The 23,651-nt window shown below is 31.4% G+C and overlaps 1 protein-coding gene across 2 annotated transcripts in view; it reads right to left on the bottom strand.

Annotated features, from left to right (window-relative positions):
- LOC113792729 (ecdysone-induced protein 75B, isoforms C/D-like) overlaps positions 1-23,651 on the bottom strand; it is a 45,927-nt gene that overhangs the window by 17,448 nt on the left and 4,828 nt on the right. Inside the window, exons 1-3 of one of the 2 annotated variants that reach the window (XM_027342652.2) lie at positions 3,520-4,099; positions 3,228-3,316; positions 203-347 (exon numbers count right to left, since the gene is read on the bottom strand). In XM_027342652.2, coding sequence (XP_027198453.2) covers positions 203-347; positions 3,228-3,316; positions 3,520-3,796 — 511 coding nt within the window. In that variant the 5' untranslated portion in view covers positions 3,797-4,099. Of the gene's footprint in view, positions 1-202; positions 348-3,227; positions 3,317-3,519; positions 4,100-23,651 lie in introns of those variants that run through there. The other variant, XM_027342653.2, reaches the window with a different exon arrangement.

Genomic DNA, 23,651 nt, shown 5'->3' with positions numbered 1-23,651 from the left:
TTGTTGTTGTTGTTGAACAGGAAAAAAAACAACAAATTTTTTTGATTGCACAATTACAGACGACAAAACAAAAAAACAGTTAGTTCAACAGCATTTTAGCATCATTATTTATTTTTTTTGATATCACTACCGCCATCTATCGTGTGTGTATGGAAACAATTTTTTGATTTTTTTTTCAAAATTTTTTGAATTTGAAACTTACCATCACGTGACATACCAACAGCAATACATTTTTTCAAACGACAATATTGACAACGATTACGATTAATACGTAATATTGAACATTGTTGATTTTTTGTACATGGTCGATATTGTATTTTTTGTTGTATGGAACGACGGAAAAATCCCTAAAAAGAAAGAAAAAAAGGAAAAAAAATGAAATTTTAAAATTTTTAAATTCAAAAAAAAGTAAAAAGTTTTTGCAATGAAAAATCAACCTGTGAAAAAACAAGGTCAAAGAATAAAGGTTTTTGCCTATTCATTTTTCTGAATTCCTTCATTTTTCTCCCTTCTTTTTCTGGTAAACTTGTTCCAATTGTCAATTTTTCAGGTCAAAAATGAAAAAATGACTTGGTTTTGGTTTTGAAAATATTTCTGGAACCATTTTGAGGATGATCATCATCCATAATAACAATAATGTCATGCTGATTTCAGAACAAAAAAAAAAGTTTTACTTGAAGAAGTTTTACCAAGAAGTTTTACTTGAACCGAACCGAACGAACCCAAGAAAAAAATGTTTTCAAGGTTATGAGGTCATAGTACCTTTCTATCTCTCTCTCTCCTTAAGTTTATCATTTCTTAAACTATAACCTTTCGATTTAAAGATTTTCAATACTGTCTTGACCTTGAAATTGTGTTTTTTGCAAACACACACAAAACACGTGCAACAAGGACAAAAAAAAGGGTCCTTGGTATATCGAAGAGATCGAAGAAGACAAATAAATAAAACTTTGGTTCCCACTTCATACTTCCAAAAATGTCAATCACACACACACAGCATAATGTGTGCAGAATGACAATAATAAACACCTTGGTCGTCGTTTTTGAACCACTTCTTTTTCTTTTTAATAATAAAAATGCAGGTATTCAAGGTAAATCTTTATGGTTACCTTTGACACTCTGCTTTTGAAAAGGTTACAAAAAAAATTGGCTATTCACACAGTGGTGGTGGTAATGGTGATATTCATTCAAACAAACCGATCGACCAAACCAAACCAATTCACGAGAACGAGTTTAACACACATACAGATCAGAACAGCAGCAGCAGAAGAAAGAAATCTCTCGAAACACACGAAAGAAGCAAAATATTTCACCCAATAATAATATTCATCAGTTCAGTGACCTAGTGATCATGAAGATTTCTTTTTTTTAAGGTCGGTCGGCCTATTGGTATGGTGGTGGTGGTGGTAGTTTTTTTTCAATAACCTTCTTCATTATCAACAACAACAACAACCTTCCATCATGCATGGCGGTATTTCAAAAAAAAAAAAAATTTGGCCATGAACTTTTGCAGGGTGTATATGAAACACGATGATGATGATGGTATGTATTGAATTGAATTGAACAGAAGGGTATATATCTCGTATCTACGGTTGAAGGACATTCTCATGTATTTTTGGTTTGAGAATTTTTCACCAAAGGCATTATGTATATGTGTGGAAGACCACCACCATCAGCCATCATCAAACACCACTACAACATTGATGGATGCACTTGGTTTAGACAACCAACTAGATTTCCCCCCAGACCACCACCAAAAAGAATCATACAAAGATACATATAGAGGGTATATGTGTTATCAGCCAGAAAAACAAAAAAACAGACAAGCAAAGCAAAGCATCATCAAATTCAATTTAAAATAGATATTTTTTTTTACAAACAAACAAACAAACAAGTAAGGCAGCAGGTCATTGACTGAAATTGCTTGCTTGCTTGTTTAGTTTGGTTAGTTTAATCAAACCTTGTGACTATGTTGTTTTTTGTTGATGATGATGATGATTTGGGTGTCTGGTCTGGTCGGTTTTTTTAGTTTTCTGTTGAAGAATTTCACCAGAAGAAACAAAAAAAAACACGTTTTTTCTTCTTCGTCTCTCTATTCTACACACTGTGAATATGACAATGTCCTTCTCAATTTCAAGGTCTTTCAAGGTTTATAAAAACTACCGATTTTTATTCCCCATCATTTAACCCGAATGTGTCTAGGCCAAATGTGTTTTTCTCTTTGAAAATGAATTGGACAAGGTCAACGTAAATTCACATCACATCAATCAATCAATCATTTTCACGTGCATTTCCCTAAACTTTTATTTATGAATGAAAAACACGTGCAGAAAAAAAATTCTTATTCCGCGTTTTGATTATGATGATGATTGATTCATGGATTATGGTAATAACAAAGATAAAATGAAAGGATCATTCAAACATATCATCATCGTCATCCGAAAAATTCATTCACTTTACAAACAAACAAGCAAGGCATTACATATACCACACACAAACAAATATGGCAGATTTGGCTATTTCGATCACATATAGATGTTTGTGTGTGAGTGTATTTAGCCTTGAAAAATCATTTTTTCAAAAAAAAAATGTCATTGTACGTACTTGACAAAAAATCAATTTTAATTTCATCATCATTATCGTCATCAACACAACAAATACTTAAAAGATTAATAAAGTTTTCAAAATAAATTTCCGTTTTGTTGATTTGGTTGTTGTCGTCAACAAAAAATTGATGGAAATTTTTCTCAAGAATCAATCAATCAGCCATTTTGGTTTTTCTCAACTAAAATGAAATAAGGTCACTGTCACTTGTGTTATCAGTGAAAAATAGAAATTATCAGAAAACACACATATATTCTACGTCTATTTCTACTTCATTTGTAACCAAAAAAATGTGTGTGTGGCCAAATCATTGGATAACAACCAAACAAACAAACAAACAAATGAAAAAACAAAAAGATAACGCTTCTTTTCAAGGTCAATAACAGCAACAAATCAAATTTGAAATGAATCAATATTGTTTGTTCTTTGTCTTTGTCTTGTCCATTCACACATACATAACATTCATTCATTTTTCAAATGAAATAACCATTTACTTTCTGTCAATCATTTCAAAATCTTATCAGAATTTTTTTTAAAAATAGAAAAAGTTTATCAGCAAAAAATTTTGGTGCAAATAACAACGAATAAAGAAGAGGCAAAACAAAAACAAACGGGAAACTTACCTTGCATCCTTCACATGAATGTACACCATAATGAAAACCGCTTGCTTTATCACCACAAACACGACATAAAACTGTTGTACCATCAAATTCTATTCACAGAAAAAAAAACAAAAGAATCGATAATTAAAAATCAATCAAAAAAAATCAATAAAAAGCGGATCAGTGAATATCGGTTACTGATCTAATCAATTGAACATTCTGTGTGTTTGGAAATTCTGTGTGTTTGGAAAAAAAATTCCGTGTTGGGAAATTCTGTGTTAAAAATTCTTCAAATTCTTCATGTTTGGCATACCGATTTTAAGATCTAAATCTTTACATCTATCACCACCAGTAACATTAACATTATTATTATGATTACTACTGCTTGTATTACTACTATTTGAATCATTATTATGATGATTATGATTTGTTGTTGTTGTTGATGTCATTGTTGTTGTTGTTGTTGTATTAATTGGTGATGATGGTGGTGGTGAAGATCTTATCATTGATTGCTGTGTTGAATCAATTTTTTGCTGTTGCTGTTGCTGGTGATGATTAAATAAATGTAAATCTTTATCGTTGAGAATCATTTTGTTGGGAAATTTTATGAAAAGGAAACTTTACAGAAAGAAAAAAATTCTGGATCAAAGTTGAGACTTGAATGAATTCTGGAAAATTTTTCTCAAATCAAAGAATTCATAATTATTCTACGGTAGTCACTTTGTCAACAGAGAATCAAATCGAAGTTCATTATTCAAATTAACACGGACACAACCACACACGAGCGAAAAGAATCCAAAAAAGAAAATAGTTCAGAAAATTTCACTTGAAAATCCGGCTTTTTTTTACAGAAAAAACAAACACAAAAAACACAGATCATTACTGATCATTGACTGAATAGCATGTGTTGAATCTAAACAGACGAACATTGGTTCTTATAATCAAAATGATGAAAATCAGAAAAATCAGAAAAAAAATGCGGACTATGTGTTTTGTTTCTATGTCGGACCCATATTATCTCAATGTATGTTCTGTGTTTTGTGTGTTTTTTGGTTTAGTTTAATTTGGCTATCTGTGTGTACTGTATTTTTTATAGTGGTGGTAGTAGCATTACTGAATGTTGGATATTTTTTTTTCTGGGATACCCTTCTTCTTTTTTTAGACTATTTCAACTCTACCCTCCTTTTTTTTCATCCCACTAATCATCCAATCCTACTCCTCCTCCTCTTTTACTCTTTTTTTTTCTTGTGGCTGTCCTTCTTCGACTGTTGTTGTTGTTGTTGATAATGATGGACGAGGCCATTACCCCTCGCTCATCCTCCGCCTATTTTTTTTCCATTATTAAATTCTGTTCACGAGTGCAGTGTTATTTTTCAAGGTTAACATTCATTTCTTTCTATCATACACCATACATATACTATATTTTGCCGGCCAATCGATCGATTGATTGATTTGTCCAAATAAAAAAAATACAGTCATTACTCTTTGGAGCTATGGAAGAATTCGTAGCGTAGGTGTACGAATGTATACAAGCAAAGAATTCTTTCAAAGAAGAATATTCTCTCTATGTGGGTAAATATTTTCGGTAGTAACAAACGAAAAATCGAATGTCCAAAAATAATTGAAAATAATCGATATTTGATCAATCAATCAATCAATTGATCAAATAAACAAACAAACCATCGAAAAGAACGACAATGAAAAATAACAATTCAATAACCCTATCGCACACACACACAATGAACCCTTTTAATTTGTTTGTTTGTTTATTTATTCTTTGGATTAATTGAGGATTTTGTGTTTTTTACGATGAAATATTTTCTATTTACTTATTAAGAAGATAAAAAATTCTACTTTCTCTTCAAAAAAAAACATTGGAAGGAAAACAAAAATTGGTTCGAGGTCGATTGCCTTACTTTGGCTGCTTGTTTGTTTGTTGGTTTGGCAGCCATCCATCCATCCATCTTTGTGTATCCTCTTCTTCTTGTGCATCCTCATTGCATTCAATCCATCAAACTAACCAACCAACCAAGCAACAACAACAACAACAGAATCCATATCAAGTTAGCACGAAAACAACAACGAAAACGATGAAAAACCATAGTAAAAATAAGAGGTCATTGAGCTTATCATATACAATGAGGGTTGTGCGTAGTTTTTTTTCCGAACAAAAAAAATTTCAATTTTTTCGTTTTGTCTTGCGCCTGGGCTATGGCTCCCAATTTTTTTTTGTGGATTTCTTTCTCTGTTGTTGCGTTTGGTTTGAAATTTTTTTTTTGATAAAATAATAAGGTCAATATTCCCTTCATTTCAATCAAAATTATTTCAAAAAAGGTTTATTTCTCCGAAAAACTAAAACAAAACAAACAAAAAGGGTTCAATATTTGGTTTTGAAGAATACTTTTCGGAAAGAATTTTTTCGGAAAGAATTTTTTCGGAAAGAATTTTTTCGGAAAGAATTTTTTCGGAAAGAATTTTTTCGGGAATTTTTCCCTCTATTTTTTTCGTTTGAAAGTGTAATGATAATGTCGAAATAGTTGAAAAAAATGATATTACATAATCGACCAACCCTAAAATAATCAAGGTAATCAAGATTTGTTTAGCACAAACAAAGAGAGAGAGAGAGAGAGAGTCTGGAAGCAATTGACCGATCGACTGACCGATCGACCAACTAGCCAAGCGAACAAACGAAGTCATTATTCAAGTAACAAAAAAAAGGCGTTTAACGAAACAAAACGAAAAATAATGATCATCATCATCGAAGCCAAAGTCAATGACATTTGGGTAGAAACAGCAATTGTTTGAGAGGGCGTCAGGGGGATGAGTGTGGGTGTAAATAGCAGGGGGAAAATGACAAAACAGAATTTGTTTTTCAGTTTTTTGATTTTCCCCTTTTTCAGGATTCTTGTTATTTTGTTTCACTAATAGTCAGGTGTTTTTATCGTGAAATTTTTGTTTTTGTTTCGGTTGTTTTTTTGTGGATTCTTTTTGAAAAACAAAAAAATTAAACACAAAAAATTGATACAGTTCATCAAACTTGAATTTTTTGGTTTCCATTTCAAACAAACAAACAAAAAAGAAGTTACTCTATACAGTTTGTACATGCGCAGAACAAAAATCCTTTTTTTTTAAAAAAAGAACAAAAGAATAAACACGAACGGCGACGAATCAAAAACCAGATCCGGGCACGAACACCAGCATCACGAAAAACAGGCACCATCATCATCATTGAAAATGAAAACCAGCACCAGCAGCAGTACAGAATATCCATTCAGGTCAATGTCACGCACACACATCACACAACAAAGACGCATTATATAATCAGAATTGCCAGAATTCCATCGTTATTATTCTGGATCAGTAACATTCTTTCAAAAAAAAAGAAAGAATATAACAAGGGGCGAATGATACTTTGTATCTGAATGGATGAATGTAGTTTTTGGAACGGTAGGAAGAGGGTGGCTGGGTGGGCGATTCGGTGCAAAAATTCCTCCCGTAAAATTGGAATCAACCAATCTAGTGGTGGTGGTGGTGATGGTTATTCACATTACAGTTTTTATTCGTTTTTTTTCATCGAAATGATATCGTTAACCTCCCCCTCCTTGAACCAACCAAACTTCCCCCCCCCGGAGATCAAAATTCGTAAAGAAATACTGCACCAATTTTTGTTTTTTCTTCAACGTAACCATGAAAAAAAATGTAATGGATGTGCCGAAATAAAGGTCATTGAATCGATGAACGGGCGAGAGTTTTTTTTTCAATTTTCTTCTTTTCTTTACTTTTCTTTGGCTAACTTTCTTCAATTTCTTTCTCTCCCTGTCTCACCGCATCGATGCTTGTGTGTGATATGGCTTGTTTGATTTCGCTTATTATTTTTCGCTTATTTTTTTCAACATCGGAATACCGATGAGGTTATATAACCCAAAGAAAAAGAAGAAGAAATTCAGTTGTTCAACTTTGACCTTTTTAGGTTTGATTTTTAGTTTTTTCATTGGGGTAAGCATCTCACTTTTTTTTGGCAAAAAAAAAATTCAAAATTTTTTCAAAATTGAAGGTCACTTTTTAACCAAGAACAAGAAAAAAAATTATTCAATGAGAAAAATCAAATGATTATCCATGGAAGATCCGGTATTTTGTCTGTTGTACAAAACAACAAAAAAAAACTTTACAAAAAAGACTTTTTACAAAAAGTTTCTCATCATCATCATCATCACGATCCATTCATCAAATGACCATTTTGGGTTTTAAATTACCTTTAAATTACCTTCATTTGAAAAGATTTTCTTCAATTGAAGTTTTCTTCAATTGAAAAATAAACTCTGATTGATAACAAACGGACGATCCAAAAAAACCAGAAAAAAATGTCAAACAGCCACACTATTGACCGATTGATTGTCCGGTTTTTGTTTGTCTTGTTTGACATATTACATCATTGTGGTCAGCAGTAGCAGCAGAAAAAACTACTCTGCATTGTTCGGTTGTTGCATTTGGATCATTTTGAATGGAACAACCAACCAGATAGAGAAATTTTGGACCAAAAAAAAAGAAGATAAATTACATCTAATTAATCTTGGAACCCAGAAAAAAAAAGAAAAACTTGTCAATTGTCATTTGGTCAAACAAACAAAACAAACGACAACAACGTTCAATAACCAAGTACAGTGAACTTTCACTTTGGGTCTTTTTTTCTTTTTGGCAAACTGACCACAATGGTTTTTGGTGTGTGAATTGTGTTGTTCACAATATCTGGGAACGGATTTTCATTTCTAAAAACACACATAGTGTTTTGGTTTTTTTGCTGGATTCAAAAAAAAAAACACTCATTTCCTTCTTCACGAGGATTGTTTTTTCTTTTTTTTCAAGTTTGAAATGAAGTGTTCGTGCGAAAAAAACCCTACTATATTTGATATGATGATTAACACTTTCACCTTTTTTTGATTTGGTCACTGAACCAATTTTTCTGGTTTGATTTATATTCGATTTCTTAATTCAATCTTTTGCAAACCACTGAGTGTCACATTACTACATTTGGATTGATTTTTTTTCCAGATTTCCCCATATATGTTATGTATGTCTGTGTGATTTTTCTGTTTTTCTCCTGGTTTTTTTTTCTAAAAAATAAAGATTTATTACCATCATATTCCTGCTTTTTTTTTGTTGATCTGTTGGATAACTTTTTTTTCCCTTTCTTTCTTTCTTTCGGCGATAAAAAATATCAGAATTTTCATTTGATCATCATAGAATTCATGCAGTAAAAAAAATTAATGATCCCTACACCCGGGTGATTCATTCATGGTTAAACGAAAGGAGAGTGAAAAAAAGATGATTAATATGACCCACGCGACCCATAATGGTCAATTGGTCAGTTTGTTGGTTAAAAAACATGACATTTTTCGACGAAAAAACGCCTAAAAAAGCAACAGAAATCCCGACCCGTAAAAAATTCGGGAATTGTTGTTGTAATTAACTCTTGCTGTTACTGTTGGGTTATTGTTGTTGATTACAATGAACCGAAGAAAATCACAGAAAAAAAAATAAAAAATAAATCCAGTTTTAACCCAGGATCATTTTTTTTTCTTCTCGGGGTTAAACAATGAAATGAAGAAAAAAAAACACAGATGATAAAGAGTTGTAATAACGGGAGCGGTTTCCCGGAAAATTGTTTTTTTTGGTTGTGGTTAAAAAACAACGACAAAAATTTTTTCGGGAATTTGTTTTTCTGGAAACTTTTCTCGTCGTTGTTTTTTACCCAAATCAACAGCAACACTGTGTGACATATAACGGACTAAAATGTATTTTTTATGTTTGTTTTTTTTGTTAGTTTCATTTTGAATGCGGAAACTTTCATTTTTCTCTTTTTGGTTGATAATGGAATGAGGAACCTGGTCCAGACAACCCGAAACAAAATGAATATTAGCAGTGCTGGGTTATTCAAGTGTGATGCATCATCATCGTTGATCAATCGGTCGATCTATCGATAGATCGAATCCAGTAGTTTTTATCCAAACAAAACCCGGAACAAAACAATAGAAAAAAATTTAAACTTGAAAAAAATCAACAAAAAAAAAAATGTAAGGTCAACCAGAAGCAAGCCAGCCAGCCAGCCAGCAGCTGTCCTATCAATACATGACATACAGATATTGATCAAGCATCGATATGACACGTGGTAAAAGTGTGTGTGTGCGTACGTGTTATATACACACAGATAAACATAAACATGGTTAATGTTTGACCTTTGGGAAGAGAGAGAGAGAGACCAAAACTTTAACCGAAAAAAATATGGATTTCAAATGATCTGGTCTAGTCTATCCTACCTAAAGTAATTATTATTATTGATCACAGGTGATCAATAATTTTGAATTTCGGGAAATTTTCAATCAGCCAAACAATAATCAATTGTAAACACAACATATAAACACGGGACTGGCACGAGTCTAGGCGATCCATGACCAGTCGAAATTTGTTGTTGTTGTTGTTTTCCCCCCCCTTTCAACAACCAGAAATGACATTGACATTGAAAAGGTAGAGAAAGTCGATAAAAGAAATGAAAAAAATCCTTGCCTGACACTTTCTCCCGATTTTTTTTCCCGATGAGACAATACCCGAAAGACCCAAAAAGCCAGATTGGATTTTTTTTTGTTGTTTTCATTTTCAAAGACTACCTGGGTTACCTGGCTGGCTTTATATCCTCAGAAAAAAAGACAGGAAGTAAAAGATTTTTCTTTTTGCTAAATTCAAGTGAATTTCAGTAGTCAATAAGGTAAGGTTAAGGTTAAGATTAAACACAGATGTGTGTACATCATAAGAGTACACCTGGACACTTTGAACATTACTTACTTACTTAAGGATTTTTGTCCTGTAAGAAAAAAGACTTTCACCTTTTTGCTAGAAACCTTATGTTGAACGAAAAAAAAGTGAAAAGTGAAAATCAAACTTTTTTGGGATATGAACTTTGATCCAAAACCAAATCAAAAGAAAAAGAAAAGGTCGTTGATCGTTAAAAAGCTGATTTGAGAGGATGTGTTTTTTTTTGGAGCAAAATCCAAATGTGAAAAATTCAATTTATCAAGCAAAATCTGTTCAATATTCTATGATTTTATGAATTTCACAAAAAAAACATTTCACAAAATCAGTGACCAAAAAATAGTGTTTTTTCCCAATTTCCATCATTTTTTTTTGATCTGATTATGAATATTGTACTGATTCTCTTGTCTAGTGGATCAATTGATTCCGATTTTTTTTCGAAATAAAAAACATGTCAACAAGAAAAACTACAAAATGGTGAAAAAACATTCAAACAAAAATCATTCATTCAACGATAATCATTTCATATTTCATTTCTCGTTTTTCATTTCGTTCTTTTGGGTTTTCAATTCCGCATTCTTTGGTCTATTGTGTGTGTGTGTGTGTGTGTGTGTGTGTGTGTGTGTGTATTATAATGATGCGATCAAATTTGACCTTTCACTTTTTTTTTGTTAAAAACTCTAGGGTTTTTTTCTGTTTTCAATGTACCAATCATCGATTGATTGTCGATGGATGACCTGCATTAGTAGTAGTCAAAAACTCCTCCCATTGACCATCATCACTTTTACTTATGAAAAAAAAATCTGCCTGTCGATATCGGATAAAATTAACGATTTTTTCATTGATTGAACAATGTTTGGTTTGTAACAAACAAACAAAAAATTTTGGCCACGAGCCAGATTGATTTTTGTTTTTTTTAATTTTGTTTTTTATTGGAAAAATGAAAATCATCATCCCGGAAAACCCTACCCAGAAATTCATAAAGTTAAAATGGATATAGTGGTGGCACACTCCTACAATCCATGGATCATTTTGAAACAAAAATGATGATTATCATTTGGTTGTTTGGTTGTTTGTTTGGTTTCAAGGATAACTTGTCTATTCGAAAAATTGAATTTGATTGTTGTTCAGGTAATCTTTTTCTTTTTCTTTTGTAGTTAATAAAAAACTATAGTTGCTTGGTTACATAAATCTGGTTTTCTGGTTTACACACAGAGATATTCATAATTTGATAATTTTTAATTCAATTTTTTGAATTTGCTTGCAACCAAGCGAGAGTAGTAATAGATTAGTGAAGGGCGTCCGAAAAAATTCCGATCTAAATGAATGGTCAACAACTATCACGATACTATACAAGAAGAATGGAATAAAAAAAGGTCAAAAAACCCAACAATCCATGTTGACCTAGACCTTGATTGTTGTTGTTGTTGTTGAATAGACAACATTCGATTATTATTGATCTCTGATCAAATGGTCAAACATTTGTTCATCACCACAACAACTATATTGACCCAACCAGACTTTAGACTAGACACGCGGACAGGCAGGTGACAGAAACCTAACTAATTTCATATCAGATTAGAGATAGATTTGAAAATGAAATGACCTTTTTTTTTAAAAAAAACATTTGAAATAAATACTGATAGATTGATTCATCATGAAATGATTATTTATTTAGTTTAGGATCGTCCAATAGGATCGAAATAGCGAAAGTTGTTTTTTCTGTTTTGAACTATTTCGACATTACAAAGTAGAAAAAAAAACGTGACAAGATTTTCTAATTTTTCCAAAACAAACAAACAAACAAAAAAAAATGTCCAGCAAAAAAAAATCCATTTTATCATCGAAAAATCAATGATATTTCTTCTAATAGCAACGACGACGAGGTCATCGAATCGATTTTTTTATTTATCAAAATCAATCAATCGATCAAAGTTCAATTTCAAGTTTGTTAACTTTTTTTTCCAATCAAAGATTGGAAGACTTTGGATGATTCAAAATCCTATGAACCAGAAAAGCAGGAAAAAATATTCGAGAAGAATCCCAAAAACAACAAAATGGATCGATCCATTCTTTGGTTGGTCGGTTTGGTTGACCTTTTTTTCGGAGGGGGGGAGCTGGTGTTGGCCGTAATCATGATGATGGTGGATCATGAATTCTTCGATTGTCATGGTTACCAAACAAACACACACACACACGTTTCTGGAAAAGATTCTGGACAATTCCAAAAAAAAAGTTTCTCAGATTGATCAACCCACTAGAATAGAATCAAAGTTCATCAAGTTCAATCATCTTTTCTTACCCAAAAAACTTACGAAAAAGCTAACAAAGCTCTCACTTTAGATTTATGGAGTGTTCTGGTTTGTTTTCGTCATAACATTACATAAAAATTTCGGGCAAAAGCACAAGCGACGGCTTGTAAGGATGAAAAAAAAGAGATGACGATTACGATTACGATGTTGTTGATGACGAGAGCACGAGGTCATTGGCACAAGTCATTTCATCGTCGTTTCGATTCAGGCGTGGGGGTTATGTTATACACTCGGTCGATCGAAATGTGTGCGTATATGATATGAACGTACATAGACCTCTTAAACCTAACCTAACCTAATACCAGCATTATCAGGCGTTCAATAGTAGTATTTTTTTTCTGGTTTCCTTGGATAGTGAATCTGCTGCTGCTGCTGCTGTGTGTAATTATTCAACTTTTTTTTTGTTTTCTGGTAGGATATTTAGGGTAGGGCTACACTCAAATGATGGCTGCTGCTGCTTTTGCTGAATTCATTTTACGTTGAGGCCATTGGCCAATCGTCGGTTTGGTTTGGTTTTGGGGGGTAACATTGCTCAAGCCAGTTTTTTTCTATTTCGATCGTTCTACTCCCTCGTTCATTCACTCGATGATAATAAAGGCGCCCAAACAAGATTCTGATGAATTTATTTTCAATGAATAATGAATAATGAATGATGACAAAAAAAAGCCAATAACCTAGTGATGAGGTCATAGGTCACTGTGGTAATAGTGTTTGGCGTTTGCATGAATGTATGTTTTCCAAATCAAAGTTCAATGAGGTTAGGTTAACTGCAACAGCATGGATTTTTTTTTGTTGTTCCCTTCCTAATTAATTGATCAAAGTAAATCAATGATGAGGAGAATGATTAACTTCAACTAAAAAAAGCCAAAAACAAAACAGAAAAACTTGTCGGTCATTCGGTCAAAATCATCCAATCAGAAAAAACAAATGACCCAGCTGTCCAGCATGTGTCTGATATATCATTATCATCATCATCTATTTACACATTGTTTGACCTAAACGGTCAAAATTTTATAGAATCAGAAAAAAATGAAGATGACCTATAGGTTCTTGTATTTTTTTGGTTGACCTTAACTTTCCAAAAAAAAATCACTGTCTGACCTGACGACATACATTTTTTTCTGACTATTTCTACCAACGATACGATTGAAACACGACGACCATTCGGCACACGAACCACGTCAACAAAAATTTGGTCATTTTGCCCTGGTCAACCCCATTCATTTATTCATATTTGGGCTAGAACCAACAAGCAGAACCAAACAACCAAACAAGCGAAAAAAGTTGCAAGGTCAGCTTCAAAAGAATTTCGGCCATTTATTTTTGGATTGGAAAAACAGAAAATCTCATAAATTTTATTAGTTGCAAAAATCAGTCATTCAGTTTTTCTCCCTCGCAAATGGCCATGAACTTTTTTGTTTGTTTCGTTTTATTTCAATCAACAACAAGCAACAAACAAACAAACATTTTTGAAACTGAAATGAAATTCAATGAAATTTGACCTTCGACCATCAAGCAATTAGATAGGATAGATAGAAAGGGTATTCCACAAATGCGAGAGAGAAAATGAAAGTGAAAAAAATATTTTGAACCGAAAAGCCATTGAATATCTAAAGTATATCTATATTTAGAATCGAAAATGAAAGCTTGATTCTTTCGAAAAAAAAAATTGTCAAAAAACAATAATAATAAAAACGAAGCCAATAAAAAACTCAATTCAACAGAGAGAATTTCATTTTGCTCTGATTGTTTTCATTTATCATTTCTTCTTTTTCTTCGTGGAAAGTAAACGGAAAAAAAATTCCCAATTAACGTTTTGAAAGGTACCTTGTTGAAATCATTTTCTCTTCACCAGAATATTTTTACCATATAGAATCCAAAGAATAACAAGTTCAAAAAACTTTACACACAAAGCAAACAGTGAATGATAGAAAACAATGAAAATGTATTTTTGTTTTTTGTTTTCTCGATTGTAACATTGTTGATGATTTGTGTTGGATGATTCTGGTAATAGAATCCGGCTATATATAGAGATAGTGAGAGGGACAGAGAGAGAATTCTTAGGCAAGATTCTGATCAAGAAGTTCAAGGACATTTGTATACGGTCATTTTTATATTCCGGTGAAATATATTTGAAAAGAAAGAATCTTTGAAGTTGATGATGATGGAGATGCAAAATGCAAAGAATGAGGGAGGGAGAGAGAGAGAGCTTGCGTCAATTCTTGAAATTCTCGAATCAAGAATTATCGTTCAATAACTTAGCAACAACAGTAACAGCGACAGCAACAACAACAACAAGTACAATCAATGTTGACGTAATCAGATCAATCAATTATCATAATCAAACAAACAAACCAAAAAAAATCTGGATAATTCTTTGGAGAATTTTTTTCTATTCTCAAAAAAAAAAACAAAATCAAACGCACAACAAACAGGTCAATGGCCAATGGATTTGTAAGCGAAAAACCGAAATTATTAGATCCGCATTACATACGAGATTAATATAGTGAAGAAAAAAGACAAAAAATTCTGTTCAACAGAACAGAATTATGTTTTTCTTAAATGGAATTCTATGTGGTTTTTTTGACGCCATCCATTCCATTCATTCAATCAATTACTTAACCTCACTTGACTTCCACTTGACGCCAACGTAAATAAATAAACACCCGAACGAAGGAAACGAACTTTCTCGAATTCTTTTTGCGCATACTACTTCTATGATGATGATTGGTTGGTTGGTTGGTTAGAAATTTCAAAAAAAAAAATGAACCACCACAATCATCATCAAAGTCCAATGACCGTGTCAATTGCGGTCATTAATTTTTTTCGTAACATTTTGGTTTGGGCGACCTGTTTGTTTGAACCAAGTTGCATTACTTGGATAGATAGATATACTGAGAGTGAGTTTTCATCAACAAAAATATATCTAAATGTTGCTTGTTTGTAAAAAATGTCAAAGGTTACTGTGTGAATAGTGTGTTTTAAATGACGATGACGACGAAAGAAAATGTTCAAGAAACAAGTTACATATATACGAAAAAAGGTAAGGAGAGAGCGAGAGAAAAGGTAGGCTGGTTTACCTGAAATCAGGCAGGATAAGCATAAAAAAAGAGAGTAATTTTTTCTTCTTCTTTCTTTCTGGTGTCGATAAAGTTAAATGACCGAATGAAGGTTGAGGTTAAGGTTATGAACTTATATGTTGGTATAAGACATTTTTTTATTTTGTCGGTTTTGTTGTTGATCTTGTTATAAGGTAAGGTCATCGTCATGAGAGAATGATGATGATGATGAGAATGTCCATCATCATCATCATAGTGGTGTAAATAGCTTTTTTTCATGGCCAACAACCTTTTTTTCTTTTCTTTACCTTTAAATTTCTTTTTATTTTAGGTAACCAAAACGCTGATTTCTTTACACGTGCATTTTTTTTATTGATTATTGAAATAGAGGGGAAAAAGAGAAACTTTTCGGAAAGAAAAAGAAAAACTTTACAGGAAATTTTCAATGAAAAAATCATCATATCAATCAGATAATGATTATATAATTATGTTTTTCGTTCATCATTTGATGGACAAAGGTCAAAGGTTGAAATCTGAATTATGATTGATTGAAATCTTTTCTTTTTTCACAATGAAAACGTAGAAAGAAGAAGAAATTCTCAATGGAAAAACAACAAGCAACAAGAAAAATTGAATGAATGAAAAGATTTTTTGATTGATAAGATCTTGTTGTTGTTGTCCATCCTATCTCACGCATCACATTCATCAACCACCATAAAGCTTTTTGAATTTAGTCCTTTGACCCCGTAAAACAGCAACAACAACATATGTGTCATGATTACAGTCGAAATAGTTCCAAAAATATAAATATGTCTAGGATCTGTCTTCCCGTCCAAAGAAAAACTTTTTTCTTTTTCTTTCTTTCTCGGTTCAATTGTTTTCCTTTTTTTTGAAACGATTTTCTTTACTTTCACCCGAAAAATCTTTTGGTTTTCTTTTTTCATTGAATATGGTCCCCAGTTTTGTTTGATGTGAACCACCATTTATATATAGAGAGAGAAAGATTGAAAGAAAGCGAATCTTGAAAAAATCGTGGTAAGAAAACGACGACGTCGACGACAAAAGACCCAGTGATAATGACCTCGATCATCAACAACAACAACATTATTTCCCTAAATATAAGTTTAGTTTTTTTTGCTGGTAAATCTTAAATGTTCAACGACCTTACAACAATCATGATGACGATGTTTTTTTTTATGCATAAAACTTGTCCTTTTCATAGATGTAATGTCATTTCCTCTCTATCTCTATCTCTACCTGCAATCCATTCATAAAGGACGAATCATCCTTTTTTTTGACATCAATTTCTTCTACCTCTCTTTACCCCTCCAACAACAACAACCAAAAATGAGCGCATAGGCCAATGACACAAATGATCGTTACAATCCGAAGAAGCAACCACAACACGAAGGATACCCTCAAAGATTACATAATATCAAGATAATGTGGTTAGGTTGATTGGTTTATAGATTGCAGGTTGCTTATCTGCCTGGTTTATTGTCCTTTTTTTCTGTTTTCTTCTATTGATCCATTGAACCGTATACAATGTTTTTCTTTTGATCAGATAATATTGCATTATATTAATGCAATAACCCTCTACATCTAATCATCTTCAAACAACAGCAACAATAATATCCTTGTTTATCATGAGAATTTCTCTGTTTTTCTGTTCTCTATAGAGAAAAGGTCATCGGTATCTTGTAATTTTGTGGCTCCCCAATATCATATGATGATGATGATGGTGAATAAACTTTTAACCCAAAAAAATGTGTGGATTAATGGCAATTTTTCTTCAAACATTTTTGGTTTGTTCAACCAGAAGAGAATATTCTGTTGAAGAAAATGAATTTTTTCAATTCGGAATTTTCCCATAAAGAATGTTTATGGAAATATTTCTCGAATTTTTCGAATTGGAAAATGAATCAAGATCATTGACTTCTTTTTTTTTTTGCAAATTTCAATTTGATTTTTTTGAATTTTTGGTTACAAAAAGATGAAATCTACTGAAATAAACTGATCTGGTTATTCGCTTATTCGGTTGTTTATCCTAATTATTATTAACCACAACTATCAACCAACCAACCAAGCAATCAAATAATCCTTAAGATATATAATCATCCATCCATTATGTAATACAAAAAAAGCAAAGATTTCTTTTTTTTTTTTGCAACCATCAAACAAGCGAGGGGTTACAGTAGGTCAAACTTACTTAATAGTATCTCTTTTTTTTCCAACAAAGATATTTGGATTACCAGAAAAACATTCTCTCTCTCTCCCTCTCTCTTATGTTATCTTTTCTACAAACTTAACCTGGAAAACACATAGATATCGAGAATGGATGACAGGTTTTTGTTTCTGTTGTTCAAAAAAAAACTGGATTATATGAATCATATCAAAAAAAAAAAAAAAAAAAATGAATATTCAAAAGCAAGAAAAAATATAGGGAGCGAACATTGTGTAGGGTACAATGGCCTCAATGATTATTCAATGTTTTTTTTTTTTTGCTTCTTTCTGCTTCTCTTGTTCTATCCATAGAGTTGTTTAACCTCAAAACAAAATGGCGCCATCATCATCATCATTGGTCGATCGGTTGGTTTGGTTTGATTTGATCGTCATCATCATCATCAAATGCCAATGAACCCAACCAATGAACACTCACTCTCATTTCAGAAAAAAACACAAACACAAATAAATTATATCGACCGATTAACCACAAAACAACAACAAAATTGTTAATTGAGAAATTACAAAACAAAACGGATAAACAGATAAGTTAAAGGGAAACAAACAAAAATGTAGCTCAAAGAATACAGAATTTCGTGTATTTTGAAAATCAACAAGTTTTTTGTATCAAAGTTTTTGCTTGTTTGATTGATTGATTTGAATTGATCATTGCTTTTTGGGTAAACTTTTCGTAACTCTTTCTCCCCCTTTATCTATCTATATATTTTGTTTTTCGAAAAGTTTTTTTGAAAAATGTCGATGAACCTCCCTGATTTAGTTTTTTCTATTATATGCTGCGCATTCACAATTACAATGTATCAAATGAGAGAGAAAAAACCTTTACGTCAGAAAATTATTCTTTGGAAATTTTTTTTTAATTTTCCTGCGATTTTGTTCAACGGTTCCACCACTAAGAATTGTCAAATGGATTTTTTTGAAAAAAAATACAAAAATCTTTTCAGATTTTTCCGCTAGAAGGCGCTCATTCATATCATATAAGTCAAAGAATTAATCAAGAATCACCCAACGAAAGAGTGAGAATCATACTGATTAGTTTCTTTTCCCCTCAAATAAACCAGATTCATTGATCCGGAATTACATCAAATCACACACACACACACACACATTATGTGGATGACCTTGTGTGTGTGTGTTTTGTAAGCTTATTATTATTACACTTGGATTAAATGAATGAATTGAATTAACTTCCTTTCGTTTAATTTTCCATTCAATAATTTTTTGCCCATTTTCATAATTGTGTGTGTGTGTGTGTGTGAAAATGTCCAGTTTGTTTGCTTTGATGATGGATATTCAAGGAGATTGAAGATGATGATGATGATGATGATAATCAATCACTTAAGTTTTTTTACGTTTGTTTTGCTTTTTTGTCAAACATTTTATCAAATAAAATTAGCATTTTTTTTTTGACATTTGTTAATAGTTTTTTTTGTTTGGAACAAAATAATAAAATTCAAAGCAAGAAATAATGAAAAGAAATTAAATCGATTATATCAAAGTCTACACACACATATATTTCACGTATATTACACGCATTGACTTTTTCTTTAAAAACATACAGGTATACAGGTATTTTGTTTTGAATGAAAATGATGGATTAAGATATTCTATTCTATTCATTCATTTATATTGGTCGCTCCTTTTTTCCTTTAAAATTGACAATTTACACACACACAAACAATATACAAATTTAATGAATGGTCAACCTTTGTGAACAACCCAGAACAAAAAAAAATCCATTGACCTTGTTGTTGTTTTGTGTGTTATGTTCCAAAGAAAAGAAAGTTTTGTACCCACCAATATCACATCCATTATCATTATCATCATTAACATCAATTTTCTTAAAAAAACATATGTTTGATGACAAAACAACAAACAACAAATTGACCTGTGGTCGATTTGTGAAGGACACACACAGGTGTTTATTATATGGTAAATATACCTAGCCCATATTTTTTTTCCTAATCATTTCTTTTGATAAAATTTGATTTTTTATCCGACAAAATGTTTGTTTTGTTTTGTTAATCGGTGTGAACATTATTATTATTATTATTATTATTGATTGATTTGACAAAATATATTAATATGGTTCAATAATTATGAATAATGATGATTATGATTATGATTGAGGTGTCCAAGATCGTAGATAAAAAGATTATATCGATTATTTACAGGCTAAAAAAGAAAATATTATTCATAATTTTATGATTTGTTAAATAATGATTGAAATGAACAGAATGAAAAGCTTTTTTTTCATTCTTTTCAAGCAAGAAAGTTTATGAATTTTAAATTTATCATCATTATTATTATGAAAAAAATGGACAGGATGGATGGAAAATTTGTTTCTCGGTTCTCGGTTTTTCGTTTGGTGAAATGCAATAAAAAAGAAGCTCTATTTATATCAACAACAAAAAAGTTCAATAACATTCCGAATTAATCTTATGATCGATTTGATCCTGATCATCATCTTTATTCAATATTTACTTCCAGGTAAGGAGGGAGAGTGAGAGAGAAATCAACTCTTTTTGTTCACCTTGAACTTGAACATCGTTGGACAATCAATCAGATTCCATCTAGTTTTACATAACCAAGAGAAAAAATAATGGAATCACATGAATGAATCGACTGATTTTTTGATTATTATTTTTTTTGGTCATCGACCACCATCGACTATTTGCACCATTTTAATATTGATGCATTTTTTCATTCTTTCGTTTCGAGAGTGAAAGTAACCTGGCTAAGGTTATGTTTGAATGATTTTTTCTTTCGATTATTATACTGTGCACACATACACACAACCTTCTTCTCTCCATCTACCTATACAAACCTACCTGCTTTTATCATTTTCTGTTTTCGTTTGCCCGAGAGAGAGAGAAAGGTAAGGAAATCTTTTTTTTTCTGTCATCCATATTAACTTTTCAAGGTTCACAAGTGTGTGTTTTTTGGTGTGTGGGAAAATTGGACATTTGTTGATTCGGGGACCTTTCAGGTAGAAAAAAAAATGAAAATTTTTTTTTTCAGGAAATTTCCACTTTTGTTTTCATTCGACAATCGATTCAACAATCGATTTGGATCGATCATTTTTTTATGTTTGTTTGTTTGATTCAGAAAAATTGATGATAATAATCATCAATTTTGAAATCAAAATATGTTTTCCGTTGATCAAACAAAAAAAACAAAGTTTTCATATTATTTTTTTCATTAAAAAAAGGGCAAAAAACTTTGAAGAATCTACAAATCTGAATTTTCAAGGTTAAAGATTTCTACACCCGATCGATTTGATGATGATAATAATGGCTATTTTTGGCTGTATAGCAGTAACACTTTGGTATACGTGATGTATACGTAAAGTGTGTGTGCTAAGGTGTTAAATTGATATTTATTTTTTTTTCAATTGTCTGCTACTGCTGCTGGTTTGGTTGGTTGGTTGGTTGTAGATGTTTTATTATATAACAAGTCACCATAATCAACAACACTTTGTATCTAAATTTGGATCATTTTTTTTTAAATCAAGTTGTTTGGCTGGTTATATTTTTTGGTTGGCTGGCTGATTGGTTAATTCTCCTGGTTAACCTTGATTATTATTACTTTTAGTCTCCCTCTCTCTCTCTCCATGTCTGTGTGTTTCTTTGTGTTAATCTAAAAGCCGATCAAACCAAACCAAACCAACAGATCAATCAACCTAAGGGAGAATAAAAAAAAAACGCCATCCTTGAACCCCTTTTTTAAAAAAAAAAAACAATACCTACTATATCTACCTATCTCTTGATTATTATCATCTTAATGATGATGATCAAACAAGGTCGAAATAGATTTAATCCAATCAATCGATACCTATCGATCATGTATCATACATACTAATTACGTCATTAAATTTGTGGATACCCCCTCTCCACCATCTCTCTTTCATACAACTAACATTCAATTATGAAACAAATCAACCAAACCAAACCAAACCAATCAAATAAAGCTAATTATCATTGCGATAATGAAGAAATTATCTTTTCTTCTATTTGGCTTGTTCACATTCAATTAATCTATATCTCTTTTATGAAGAAAGACCGAAAGAAACATTTGGATTACCTTGATTTTTTTTTTTGTTTTGGTTTGAAAATTTAATTATCAAATGAGTTCATTCATCCCATCCATTATGCTATGCTTCTGTTTCTTTTTTCGTTGAAAGAATTTTTATTTTTATTTTTTTTTTGTTTGTTTGGTTGGAAATTGATTATTCTATTTTCGGTGATTTTATGTGATGCAATCAGTTATCAGTTTTTTCTTTATTATTTTTCAAGGTTATATTTTTGACTAAAATGTCGAAATTGAAATTCTTTAATAATTTTTGCTCGCTCTATTCTTGTTCTTGTAGAACAAAATCACACGGAATTTCTACGGAATTTCCGTTTGTTTTTTTTTGGCCGGGATTTTCCCAACTCTCAAGAATTTCTGCAATAACAATGAAGAAAAATTTCCCGAAAAAAAAAATGCTTCATCGATATGAATATAAAAATAATACCGAAACCGCTATCGCCATCTATCGTCAATATTTGGGAAATTTTTTTCGAAATTTTCATTTTTGAAGTTCATACCCGCCAAATCACACACACACACACACATAGTAAAAAAAAAATCCCGAAACAAAACTGATAATCTCAATAGTATTTTTGAAAAGAAGGAGAAAAAACAAAATTATCTTCTTCCTGATATTATTTAGTGATATTTTTGTATATCTTTCTTTTCGTTCGTTCAAAGCTCTTTTTCTCCTCTTTTTGTCCTACATTTTTTTTTTTGATAACAAACATCTTTCTTTCAAACATTGTCTACACATCCGATTCATTTGTATGATGTCATCATGTTTATTATATATTCAATGGTAACATTCTCGTCAGTCAGATGGATTTATTAAAGAGATATAGAGAGAGAGAGAAAAAGAGAAACAGTAAACGAGAGAGTTCATTGAACGCTTGACCTGATATTGAACACGATTATCATCATCATTTTCTAGCCTTTTGATGTTTGTTAATGTTAGTTGGTTGTGACAGTTATTCAGTTGTTTAAATATCGGTATATAGTGTGATAACAAGAGAAAAAAAATGATAACAATTTTCATTTTTTTTCTGATCAAAAAATAATTATTTTCAAAAAAACAATGGCGCCAATTTTGAAAATAATATTTTTTTTGTAAGGAAAGTTTTCGGGAATAAAATTCCTGGAAAAGTTTTTTTTACAGGTTTTTCTATTGCAGGTCAGGAAATTTGAAATGATTGATTGATGAAATCAATCAAACAATCAACAAAAAGAACCCTTTTAACAAGCCTAAGTAAGTATTTTTTCTTCAAAAAATACTTCTCGCAATCAAACAGGAATATCATTTTCAAAAAAGTTTTTCGTTGTTGTTTTTTCGTTCGAAAATAAATTCTAGATCAAAAGGGCAGCGACCAGCAAAGACCTAATTTTATCAAAATTTTCTTCTCATAGATAGAATTTAGTAAAAAGAAATGGAGAGAATATTCTATATGTGTGTGTGAAGAATCAAGGAAAAAAGGTAACCAACACACACATTTGATGACGACAATAGAATATTCTCTGTGTGTGTGTATTTATGAACAGAATTGTTATTCATAGAATATTCTCTCTATATTCATATTACAAGCAAGAATCTGTTTTTTTGATTCTTGCTTGTGTTCTATATATAAAACTTCGGTTTGTTCAATGAAAAATCATCATCATTCCATTGAGAGATGCTTGTAAAAAAAAATAGATCAAACTAACCAACCAACAACTCACTGTATTAGTCGGAATATAAAAAGAATTTTTCATATATGGATGTTTTTTTATTGTATATATGAATGGTCCCAGAATAATGATTCTTGTTGTTGTTGTAAAGAATATGACCTAGTTTTTTTCTCTCTCTCTGTGTGTATATAGTGGGTGTGTGGAAATAGAATCGAAGCCAAAATAGTCCAAAAATAAACAAACATGAAGAAGAAGTTTGGAAAAAAGTAACAAAGAATCGTTGAAGAAGAAGA

This window comes from Dermatophagoides pteronyssinus, unplaced genomic scaffold (genome assembly GCF_027571235.1).
Source record: "Dermatophagoides pteronyssinus isolate colony J.1.1.1.1 unplaced genomic scaffold, Derpt_VIB-CSIC_2022.12 sq0016, whole genome shotgun sequence".
NCBI classification, from domain to species: Eukaryota; Metazoa; Arthropoda; class Arachnida; order Sarcoptiformes; family Pyroglyphidae; genus Dermatophagoides; species Dermatophagoides pteronyssinus.
The sequence above is the reverse complement of the archived record's forward strand: the minus strand, read 5'-3'. Positions and strand labels throughout refer to the sequence as shown.